The sequence below is a fragment of the Chlamydotis macqueenii genome, chromosome 2 (genome assembly GCF_036417535.1).
Source record: "Chlamydotis macqueenii isolate bChlMac1 chromosome 2, bChlMac1.mat, whole genome shotgun sequence".
Classification (NCBI taxonomy): domain Eukaryota; kingdom Metazoa; phylum Chordata; class Aves; order Otidiformes; family Otididae; genus Chlamydotis; species Chlamydotis macqueenii.
In genome coordinates, this window is record NC_141557.1 from 50,656,126 (window position 1) to 50,668,860 (window position 12,735).

General features: G+C 41.9%; 1 protein-coding gene across 5 annotated transcripts in view; it reads left to right on the plus strand.

Annotated features, from left to right (window-relative positions):
* Nucleotides 1-12,735, plus strand: part of ELMO1 (engulfment and cell motility 1) — a 317,094-nt gene that overhangs the window by 89,668 nt on the left and 214,691 nt on the right. For all 5 annotated transcript variants that reach the window (XM_086742954.1, XM_086742955.1, XM_086742953.1 and 2 more), the window contains one exon: nucleotides 2,004-2,173. In XM_086742954.1, the coding sequence (XP_086599080.1) occupies nucleotides 2,004-2,173 (170 nt within the window). The remainder of the gene's footprint in view (nucleotides 1-2,003; nucleotides 2,174-12,735) is intronic.

A 12,735-nucleotide genomic window follows, 5' to 3' on the forward strand; every position in this document is an offset into this window, starting at 1 on the left:
TTGTTATAGTGGGGAGTCTAGAGTAGACACAGCTCAATGAAGGAGGTCATTTGGTGAGTTGGGAGTTGGCTGTTGAACTTTTAGTTCAGGTAGTAATAGTGGTTGCTCTGAATTTTTGTAGCTGATAATACAGCAACACTTCCTTTACCCGTTCTGACGAAGGGTAAGGGTTGGAGGAAGTATTCTCTGGTTATCCTGGAAGCTGGAAATTAGCGGGATCTATTTTTATTTCTTCCACATACCTCAGCAAATGATTTAGCCTACCAGCTACTTAAGTTTAAGAGAACATTATTTTAGTACCATTTGGACAGACATTGCTGTTACAGAGAGACTGTATAAGCCATTGTTTCCCCAGTACAACTCAAGCCTATTGATAGAGTAGACAACTTAAGGTGGCAGAGGGACCTTTTGGATGACAGGATTCTGCTTTTTTTGTAGATAGTGTAACTGCTATGGCTGCATCACCCAATACTTAGGGCATAGAAGAGCTCAGGACTAAAGATACTGTTTATTTTCCATGCTTTCTTATCTGAAGATATTAACCACAGTCACACTAACTAGAAGATACTTCCTCCCCATACATGCTCTTCACCTCATGGGTTCTGGCCAAAAGCTGATTGGAGACAGTGCACTAATTTTTCTTTGTAGAAATTGTAAGTAACAGACCTTACTGATCTTGGAGGATATTGGGACATTCAATTTATTGATGTTTGGGAAGTAAAGTTATGTAGATAAGAAGCTGTATCTCTAATAACACGGTGGTGTTTTTTCCTGTGTTCCCTGTTTAAATGCTCACTTGCACTAAAAATGTCTACTATCTTAGAATCTTGAACTGCAGAGATGACCATCTCTGTGAAGAGTATATTCATTACTTGAACAGAAAAGGAATTGTCTGTCAGCACAGCCTTTTCTTCTATTTTTCTTCTTCAGTTGAGAAAGAGTAAGCATAATGTCAGAGAAAATAACTTTCAGCAGAATTTACCGTTAATTTGGTTTCCTAATGGCACATAGCTTCTCATTCACCCTTCATTCAGTGCAGGTAAGAAATGAATCTTAGGAAATTGAATTTTGCAAGTTTATGTGTATAGTGAGGAGGATTATTTTTCTAAGAAAAGTGTTGGGTAGCTAGCTATTGACTGAAGCTTTTGGGTATTGTGTTCAGGTAAGTGAAAGCATCAAATTGAAAACGTGAGATGTATTTTAATGTATTTGTACGGCTAAAGAGAGAGACAATTTAATATGCATGGTTTAAATATCCCATTAGCTTTTTATCATCAGTGTTCATTTTGAATTTCACTGTCTCGTCCTGTATTTGAAGCATTAAAAGGCAGAGTAGCCTAATATATGTGGATATTGAACTTGCATAAAGATGTATGAGTGATAATATCATAGTATTATGTGGGAAGTAATTATTCCTGTGCTCCTTTTAAGAGAGCATGTGAGTTTATGAATTGGTTGTGAACAAAAGGAAGAGGGGGAGGAAGGAACAGAAGGCCTGAAGTTGGTCTCTACCGATACAACCTGATTAGGACAGTACATGGTCTTTGTTGTTAAAGGTCATGGGAAGTGCGTAAACTGAGTAAGCGTTGACAGGAAGAAAAGTACTGCCATTATTATACTAGAGATTGTCTGATGCAATTTGTTTTAAATTTAATTTCTGCTTTTATTGATGTGACACATAAGCTCTTCATTCCAAGGGCTGTCTTCTGTAATGCTTACGTTTTGCCTGAGACAATGGGATATCTATCCATTGCTCAGCTTATGATTCTGCAACCATCCAAATAATTATAGGTAATAATGGAATAATACGTAAGTAATATACTTTCACAAAAGTAAATTGTATGTGAGCTATTTAACAATTTCTGAGCATGCAAGTGTTAAGTATCATTAATATTTAACACGGCCATTGTTCCTCCTTGCACTAATAACATTTTATTCATTATTGCCATTGTAACAAAAGCTTTTTTGTCGTTTTTGTTTTACATGTTTTGTTTCCCTCTTAGGCTCAAAATGCACAGCAGCTCCATGAGAGGATCCAGTCTTCTAGTATGGATGCGAAGTTAGAAGCCCTGAAAGACTTAGCCAACTACTCACGGGATGTTACATTTGCCCAAGAATTTATAAACCTAGATGGCATTTCCCTCCTAACACAAATGGTTGAAAGTGGCACAGAGTAAGTATTCTGCTTAAACTCTGATGTTATTCCCAAATGGAGTGCTCACTCTCTGAGTGCCTGAGGTATCTCTGTATGCAACTTCTAAGATTATATAAAATAAAACATCTGAAGAGTTCTGAGCTGCTAGGATAGTATATCCATTATCAATGAGAATGTGTTTTAATTTCCCCTAACAATGGGCTGGTGGGGTTTGGGGGTGAGCAAAGTAGGAAGCCACAAGTACCCTCTGTGCCATGACGTTTTGGGGAGACTATGGTCCTAGTTTCTTCTCTACCTATTGCAATTTGGATGAATCATTGATAGCATATTTAAAGGCTGATATTTAAGTTATGTCATCTGAAAACTGTGTTTTAAATTTATGAGAGAGATGAGAACATGTGGAGCAAAAGCCGATGCTTACTTTATTTCCATTTTATTGTTTTAATTCTATCTGGGTTTTTTCAAATGTCAATGGCTTTTTGTCATGAAATTTAAAGCTAATCTCTGAAAATAAATGTATTCATTACCAGAACATCTTACCAATTTTCACTATTGGTGAAATGCAGGACTGTAGTCCTGAATAAGCGTCTATTGGCTTAATGTCTATGGAGGGAACTATAGAAAAGTATCAACTGGATTGCTGCACTATTAAATTATGTTCTAGCTGTTACTATTTCAAGTAGGCTTTTGCTTTCAAGTAAGAGTTTTAGTGCTTTGCAGTCAGTGTCAACCTCTACCACACATGAATAAATTAACAATACCCAAATCCTTTCCTGAGAGAAAGAAAATGCTCTGAAAGTAACTTTCTTATTCATTGGAGGTGTTCAGTCTTGTGGACCAGACTTTAGAAGTAAATTGCTGAAATCAATCCAAATCTCCTCACAAATGTGCTTGTGTTCCCTTGGATTCAAGAATGTAGGTAGTGTTAGGGAGTAAAGCACAAGTGGTAAGTGGGCTTTGAAATGGAACATAAATTGTCTCCGATGGTCCCACATAAGATATACTGGGGATTTTCCACAGAAAAATTAACTACTTTTTAGAATCCAGTAGTTCTTATATTGGGAAATATAAAAGAATGCTCTCACCGATCCCTACCTGTGACGTGGTTAAGGGTTTATCGGACTTCGAATCTCTGTTACCTAACTGCAGTTACATACTGGATTTCCAGTAGCTGATGGTTTCATCTTCAGTGTTTTGGGATTATGGCCTTTATTTTTTGCAGTGATGTGGTCTGTGGCACATATTATGCCACTTAAAAAAAAAAATACAAAAAAATACTTCTAGCTATCAAATTTGTCAGTTTGTCTTTTAAAACCAAAGACAGGTTTAAGTTGATGTCCACGCATGGTGTACAGTTACTGTACTAATTAAAAATATACTGAATGGGCAGGCTCATATATGTCTATGAAGATCAGAATATAAGCAAATTAAAAGTCACTGCCTTTGTAGGTTATTTTCTCATTAATTTATTTAGTGGATTAATTTAGTGCACTGCGGAAGGTATTTAAACTAAAGCACTTTAATTTCTATTGAAACAGACAGAGAACGTTCACATTTTTTTTACAAGCATTTCTTTTAGCTTCATCAAGGTTAAAGCAAGTGCCCTCCTCACCCTTAGGTGTGTCCGTACTACTGTTTTGTAGATGCGGGATGGGCCAAGCTGTAGCAGACTGATCTGGATTGAAAATAACTATTTGGGAGGGGAATGACTTAAGCCAGCATGACTGTTGAAAGAACTGCTCAGCAAATTACACCCTTGTAGTAATTCCTGGCTAAGGGTATAAGTTTTCAAACCACACAGCAGGCTTGTAGACTGGACATACGAGCAGAGTCTATTGCGGGTTTTTTTTTTTGTTTGTTTCCTTTTTTTTTTTTTTTTTTTTAAGTAGCTTGCATTTGGAGGGATTTCAGATTTTTCTTTTTAGCTGGTGTAATGTATCGCCAGAGATGTATTCATCAACCTGCCTGTCTAATCTATTTATCAGAGTTTCTGCCTGTGGGGAAAAACGCTGTCTAGTTTGGGTGTTGAACAAGAACTCAGTCTGTAAGAGCTTCTTGCAGCTTCACGTGTTGATGAACTCTCTGTACTCACTGCAGTCTTTTTTTTGTGTTTAGCAGCCTAGACGTTCTGCAGTTTCTGAGAGGATCTGCAGATCAGGTTTTTCCAAGTCTGGTTTTGCAAAGGGAGTTGTAAAGCACAGACATCTGTGCTACACTGTGTGTTCCCTTCTGCTTTTATACTGTGCATCACTGGCTGATAAGTGCATATTTAAGAGAACTGGAGATTTAATGAAAGGAGCAAATCCTGATATACACAGACGCAGCACCCTAAGCCTGCCGTGGTGCTGCTGCTTTTTCCTTTCTTGTCCGACTTCAAGCTCTTGATCCTGTCCTCCCAGTTCAGGACCTGTCCCTCATTGCTATTTCAGCACACCAAGCCAAAGGACAAACTACTTCCTCAGAAGACGCATTTTTTTTGTTCTGGTTTGTTTTTTGACTTTATTGTTACAACAAAACAGCTTCCTAAAATGGCCTGTGAGCGAACAAGGTGTGTGTGGGAGGTCAAGAAGGGTACTACATGGAGGCAAGAGTGGGGCAAGGACAGCCAGCAATTTTGGTGTCCTAGGCTGTCAAGGAAAAGCAACTGGAGTCAATCAGTTGCCCTCTTATGTTCTCACTGTGTCTCTTTTTGCTTGAATCCTCTGCAGTACTGTTAATAAGAGGTGCCACAAGCTGCTCACTGAACAGGCAAAGCAAGCTGGAGGCCTCTCTGCCGTTAGCTCCCACCCTGGGCTGTGCACCCGCCCGCAGCAGTGTGGCCTTGTGGGCTTTGCTGCTGACCAGGTCGCCAAAATGCTTCAACCCAAAAAGCACTTTTCCCTCTTTTTCCCTGCCCCAGTACCTGCTACTTTCTTTCCCCCAGTGGTATTTTTGACGTTTCAGCGTCCATAGGTGTCCCTACCCAAACGATTATATTAATGTTACAAAGGGGAGGCAGCATTAGAGGAGGAATGAGCAGCTGGAAATTTCAAGAAAGGCCAGAATCTTCTTTGATGGCCCAGTTTTGGCAGGTAATATATTTTGTAACAATACCTTTAGGGTGTATCTTCCCTATGGAGTTATCTTACCCACCTTTGAGTTACTGTTGTTGAGCCAGCCTTGCTTGAATGAGGCTATGACTTGGCCATACAGCTGAGAGACCCTTGGGCTTGGTGATCCTAAGAGATGGTCCAGCTCCTTGCCCTTTTCTCCCTTTCTTTCTGTGTTAACCCCCGCTCTACAACCCAGTCCTGCTCCTGTTCTGGTGTCTGGATGCTTCACAAAGCCAATCCAGCTTGTTAACTTGGTTGCAAATTACCCACTTCTGTTTTGCAGAGTTAGTTTCCTGCTGAGTTTGGGACTTGAAGAAGCAAGAGAGGAAGTGGGCATGAGTGGATGCAGAAAAGGCCCTTTTTTGTGGCAGCAGACATTGGCATAGGTGCGTTGTTGAGCCACAGCCCGAGAGCAGGCACGTTGTGAAATAGCGTGAACACAGCTGTCTGCTGTGGTATCGCAACCCGGAGGCGGGCGCTAAGACTTTGAGAGGATGTGATGTACCCCATGGGGTGACCACTCTGTGAGGAGCCCCTCTGTGTGCTTTCCTAGCTGCCCATGGGTTAATGCAGCTGAGGACAGCCCTGCATCAGTCAGCCCAGGCTGAGTGGTGCCTCTGTTCGTGGTGTGGTGCAGCTGTGCTAGAAATCAATGATTTTTGTTAATTCAAGCTTTATTCTCTATTTTTCCCCAAAGGGGCAGACAGTGCTCATTAAAAGTACCGTCATGCTTAGTGTAAGGTTGCTCTGAGGTTTTCCTTGCACGTGGAACTCATGTTAGGGGCAGCTCTTATGTTATAATTTGAACGTGTAATTAAGTTTTAGTGGGCAACCTCTGGAAAGCAAGACTCCAGCTTTTTATGTAACTTTAACCGAGGAAGAGGCCTATGCTTTATTTATAGTTGGCTTTATTTATTGTGCTACTTACTCATTATTTCAGTGAAGCTGATGACTATAAAAGTACAGTGGCCAGAGTAAAAGAATGTAAATCCCAGGGTTTCTAGTTACCTCTGCTTAATTTTGTTGGTGATGAAAAGAAGTAGTAATATAAAAAGTTGACAAGAACTAACAGCATTTCCTAGTTAATTTTCCCTATGTTAAATTCCCGAATATTGAAGAAAATTAGAATGCGTTAGAAAATAGCCTTTCCAGTTTCTTACTGTTAATATATCTTGAAAAATAACAAATTGAGGAAGGTTTTTTAAATTTTGTTTTCAAATGTGGTTTTAATAGTATGTCTAGTTACTGTAATTTGGGCCAGATCTCCTTGAGTGCCTGCTCCTTATAGCAAATCAACTGTAAAGGCATGGTGTGTGCTGGGACAAAGCCATAGGGGTTGGTGGTAGGCAGATTGTAGGGTGCATGGGGCCCTACAAAAGCTAAGAGTGCATCTTGTCAATATGAATATATCAGCAGAGATGCAACATGTCTTAGAAACTGTCCACATGTATCTCAGTCCTGTTGATTGAGATGGCTCATCTTTGTTTTTCCTTCAGGCTCATTCTTGCTTCCAGAGCGTGGTATAATTCTTTTACTAACTGAAGAAAAAAAAAAAGGTGGTGGGGGGGAGGGGAACTAGATTTATGTTCGGTTTTATGGTTGGATGTACAGACAAGGTAAAAGGGAAGTGTAAGAGTGTGCTGCTTCTGTTTTGCCCTCCAGAGTGCAGTGCTCTAAAATGAGGCAGAAGAAGAGCAATGCTAGAAGGTCCTACTTACCATAATGACTGTCGAACAGTGTGTTCAAGAACGAAACTGGAAGAAACTATCATGTCTCCTTGCTGCCCCATCTGAGATAATGTAGTTCGCTCGTTCGGAGCTATATTCCATAGTCTAGCCTAGAATTAATATTTCAGAAAATCGTGACTGTATGAGCAGTCTTTCTGATGTAGCCCAAGACTGGTAAAGACGTGATTTTTGGTTTTTGTTTCCTTGATGTATCAGAGGAGTCGTGTGACTGGGACAGACTCTGAGTCTTCCTTAAAAGGAAAAAAAACCCCTCATAGTCCCTTATAAAGCAAGAAAGGGAGAATGTAAGTCACAAGCCATAAATACTGAAAGACCAAAAAGTTAATAAAAGGAATCTAGAGTTATTTTTGTCAGTATCAGTAATAATAATAATAATATTATGACTGGGAGGAAAAGTAGGAAGGCCTATACAGAATTTTCAGTTGTTTTTTTTTTTTTTTTAATTGGCATTACGATAGTCTCTGTCACTTGTCATTTGGCTGAAATAACACACAATTTTTGCCAAAAAACTGAAACTATGCTAAGCCTAGCTGTCTTGACAGTAACCAGAATTGTTTCTGCTGCTGTTGAGAAGGTCTGCTTTGTCAATGTGGCTATGCTGAGCTGCTTTATTGTAGTGCAGCTGTGGTACAGGAGCATTCTAGTCGATGCTGCTCGGACATGGTTGCAGGTATCCTGGTTTTAATTTAAGGAAGTTGTAATTGCTTAGTGCACAGATTGGAGAGAAAAGCTTGCTTTGAATTGGGATGGTTGTTAAATTTTATCATCTTCCTGTTGTGAATAATAAATGCAGCTAGATCAGATTCATATAAGCTTCCAAATTAATGTGCATTTGTATGATTTTTTTGACTCTCAATTAAGACGAGTCTTCTATTGAACACATGCAGTTGCTGAGTTGGCTACTGTACAGCTGGAAGTCTCTGAGACAGCAATTGTGAATGCTTTAAGGACAAATGGTGGTGTTCAGTGAAATTCTAGCTCTTTGCTTGTCTTAGAGAGATAATACTGTATACTAGCCCAGAGGAAACCTGAAGACAGTTTGGTTTGGAGTTACTCCGACTTCAACACACTTTTTGGGACAGTTGCTCACATACCTGCTAATGTTTTTTTCCATCCCAGTCTGATGAGTATTTCAGTAGTGCTGTCAAAACACTTAAGCAGCCCTTGCTCACAGCCATTTGTTCCTATCCCACTTCATCTGAAGAGTTATGCCAGTACTTTTTGTAGCAAGCTGGACTGGAAAATTGGTGTAGGTTATTAAAAGTGACAATAAAGGCTGCTTTAATACAATATTCCTTAACCCAGTTCAGTTCCCTGATGGAGCTTGTGTGTTGCCCCAGAAAACACTTGTACAAGCACAACTCACTGGGCAAATGGAAAATGAATTTTCAGAAGATAGAAACAATGCTAAGCTAGTAGGTCTTTGCCACTAAATAGAGTTCCACCCTTCCTGGCTACTGGCTTTGTAGTACCTGCTCCTTCTCTTGATCATCAGCTCCAGTGCTCATCTGACTCCTCAGTGAGCCAATTCAGTTTGCTAATCCAGCAGAAAATAAGCCAATTGATGGAGGGAGGAAAATAATTTGTATTTTTGACAGCACTGGGCTGTTAGACAGACTCAGCCATTCCTGTGAAGCTTCACCTGGAAGCATGGCTTACTTAATCTGACACTGCTGCCAAAATCAATTCTTGTCCAACAGGGGCTTTATGCGATCTTCATTTCTTAGTGCTTCTGTAATGTCGGGAGAGAGTGACTATTGTCTATGAGGCAAAAATCCAAACCACTATATAAAATCAAGTTATCTGGTTATACCACTGCGGAGATGGTAATGGCAGGAGAATGAGAAAGGGCTGCAGCCCCATCTTTCCGTGCAGTTCCTATAATGGAAGAAAGTGGAGTAGGTTTTCTTTGTGGGTGGATTTTTTTGATGGTTTATTTTTCTCCTGCTTGCTCTCGTTTGGGTTTGTTTCCCCGTCAGTCTTCAGGCTTGGATTCCACCTTCAATCTCAGCAGACACAGGAGCACAATTTCTTGTAGAGCCCTCTGATCAATACATAGTGCACACTGTGCATTTTAGATAAAAGCCTCAGCTGAAGACTGAACCATCAAAGATCACATCTTGGGAGAGAAGAAGGTGAGAGTTGCTGCTCCTTGCACTCTCCCCATCCCAAATGCCTTTTTCCCGGGGTTGTTTTTCTTTCTTTGCCTATGCTTAAGAATATTAGCATTTAAATGACCCCTGCTAAGTGGTGATATCAACAGCTTGTTGACAGGAATAGGGAAGAGGAGAGGAGACAGTTTCACTGGTGTTTGTTTGGCAACCACTTCTGTAAAATGTGATAAAAAGACTAATTCCAGCAGTGGATTTGTGTTTCCAAATGTTCTTCAGAGTACCAAGCTGGACAAAAGTATTTTTAATTTTTTTTTTTTTACTTCAGACAAAAAAGTGGTAATTGAGGAACCAGCAAAAATAAGGAGAGCTTCAAATCTCCACTTCTGCCATTTTCCAGGATGTTTTGTCTCTTGGACTGTGGTGGCTGCGGGATGTTGTGGTGGCTGTGAGAAGCAGGAGCGCTGCTGCATGACTTAATAGTAATTTTGCAGATTTCATCCAAATTAGTTTATTTCAACATCTTGGCAAGGGTTTTGCCCAGACTTCATTTATATGTGATAGCCATATGTCCTGGTTTTGGCAGGGATGGAGTTAATTTTTCCTCTCAGTAGCTGGTATGTTTTGGATTTTGTGTGTGAAGAATGTTCATAAACACCCTGATGATACCAGTTGTTGTGAATGAGACCAAGGACACCGTCCTGCTTTCCAAGTCTCGCTAATTTGCAGATGCAGGAAGCTGGGAGAAAGACAGACAGCATAATTGATCCAAACTGGCCTAAGAGAGTATTCCATGCCATAAACGTCATGCTCAGTATATAACTGGGGGCAGGCGAGGGTGGGTATCTGCCTTCCTGGCATCCATCCTTCCTGCTTGTTTTTGCTGGCATCGTTCCCCCTACCTTGCTGGCTCCCTTTTGCTCCTTTGCTTGCTGCTCGGTTTTGTTTCCGTGATCGCTGCTCGGGATGGGCTGTATCGGTCATTGGGACATCGGGTGGTGAGAAAACACATATTGTTCACTTTGTATATTTTTGATATCCTTATATTCTGTTGTTATTGTAGTTTTCCCTTTTATTTTAGTAAATTGTCTTCATCTCAACCCACGAGTTCTCCTTCCTTCCCAATTCTCTCCCCCATCCCCCTGGGGAGGGGGAGAGTGAGCGAGAAACTGTGTGGTGATTTGGGCTAAACCATCACACCATATCTGACACAGAAGCTGGAAATATGTGTTCCTGTGTATTTGTCTTGTCATATTTCTGAACACTGCCTGTTATCCAGGATGTGGGCTATCCTGTGTGTCTGAAAAGCAGGTCGTTCATCCATCACCCCATCGGTTTTTCTGTACAGGAGGAAGTTTCAGTGAACGTCTTCCACCTTTGCTAATAGTGGCCCTCTCCAGGGCCATACTGCATGAAAAGCTGTCATCCTCAGTGATATTTTGATCCTACTCTGCACGTCTTTAAACAATGTGGGCTCTGAAACATTGGTTGCGGTGATGCAGTGTGACTGCTTTACCTCGTGGCATCACTAACTCTAGTGGGCCCACACTGGCTTCCACAGTGGGTTGTGTTAATACTCCTCCCCAGTGCAGATGAGCCCTTACTGTGCACTATGTGTTACCCTAGCTGGGGTTTAGATTTGGGATATGTTTGGTCCTTGTGCAGCAATTTTTGCACATGAACAGTGTTCTGCTTTTATTTAGTGAGGGGTGGGCTATGGTGGTAGCTTGTGTAGGAAACTGCTAGAAGTTGCTGCCCTTTGTTCAGTGGACTCGGCCAGGCCTGGGGAGACCTGCTGCTGGCCAAGGCCGAGCCAATTGGTAGCAGAATGTTCTGTGATAATGCTGCTGCAGTAATGTATTTAAGAAGGGGAAAACAGGAAAAAAAAGAGGAGAAGAGATGATGTGAAGAAGCTGAGCGTGGGCAGAGAGGGGGAGGCGCAAGGCTTGTGGGCCTTGCAGGCCTCACCCTCTGGCCTCTTGCTGGGCGGCCGACTGGGCCCAAGGCAGCCCAGCCTGGCTGAGAGAAGTGGAGAGGAGATGAGATGTGAAAAGATCCTGAGAGGCATCTGCCTGCCTGTTGTGAAGAATTATTCTTGTGAGAGGAACAGCTGCAGACACCAAGGTCAGTGAAGAAGGAAGGGGAGGAGTAATGTGGCTCCTGGCCAAGATTCCCCTGCAGCCTGTGGTGATGACCATGGTGGAGCAGGTTGTCCCCCTGCAGCCCATGGAGGCCCATGGAGGAGCAGAGATCCACCTGCAGCCCGTGGAGGACCCCAGGTCGGCGCAGGTGGATGCCTGAAGCAGGCTGTAGCCAGTGGAGGGCCCGCACTGCGGCACGGTTCTGGAGGGACTGCACCCCATGGAAGACGTGACACATGCTAGAGCCGTTTCACGAAGGACTGTGGCCCGTGGGTGGGACCCCACGATGGAGCAGAGGAAGAATGTGAGGAGTTCTTCCCCTGTCGATGAAGCAGCAGCGTGAAACAACATGTGATGGACTGACTGTAACCCCCATTCCCTCTTCCCCCCTGTCCTGCTTGGGGTGGGGAAGGTAGTAGAGATAATGTTAAGCCCAGGAAGAAGAAGGGGTGGGGGGAGGTTATCTTGTTCTCTGTCTCATTATTCTGCTGGTTTTAGTGATAAAAGAATAGTTTTCCCCGAGTCTGTTTTGCCCGTAGCAGTAACTTTAAGGATTTCTCCCTGTCCTTATCTCAAACCTCGAGCCTTTTTTCCTTATATTATCTCTCCCTATTCTCTCAGAGGGTGGAGGGAGTGAGAGAGAGACTGCGTAGTCTGGTCCCGATCAGGACTGAACTACGACAAACAGTTAGGAGTTGATCCAGTCGGGTCCTTGCTAAGCTGGTCTCTGCTGGAAGCTGCTTATGACATAACCTGTGGTATTGGAGCAGGTATTCAGTCTGTATGGCTTGCGGAAGTCCAAAGGGAACTACTGCTCCTTGGGATACAGCTGGAATGTATCACAAAGTTCCTTTGAGGCCAAACAGGGAACATATTATGGTAGTGGAATGTCTAAACTGGTAACTTGTCATTAATGTTTGTTTTGCATTATGATGGCATTTGTTTTGAGATTTCTCCCTGTACAAAAATTGCTGTCCGTTTTTTGTCTTTCACCACTGTAGTATCTGAACCTTTCACAAACACTATTTAATTTACCCTTGCAATGTTTGTCTTTTGGCCGTGGCTTTGTTCCCATCTGTGCAAGTGCAATTGAGGGATGGTTTCTAAAAAAAAAAGATGAATATATGTATTGAGCTAATTACAGTGTCTAGATCAGTAAGGCTTTCAGCATTTTTGACCATACCTGTGGTAACTTGCCCAGGAAGTGTTTTACAGAACTATCTGGTTGCTACCACAGAGTTAGCCATCTAGAAGAAGCAACAGTTGTGTATATATATAGAAAGAAGAAAGCTGATGGAGGTGGCAGACCGTACGTGTTCCTTTCCAGGTTGACTTGCTGGAGGAGTTAGCTTGACCGCTTGTTCAGTGGTAACTTCAGCGTGATCTGTGAGTGAATATGAGAGGAACTCATGCTTGTACCAGGTCCTTCTGTATTAGGTTTTTGGTTTGATGATGGGATGAAAATAGCATGTACTCCTTTAGATAACA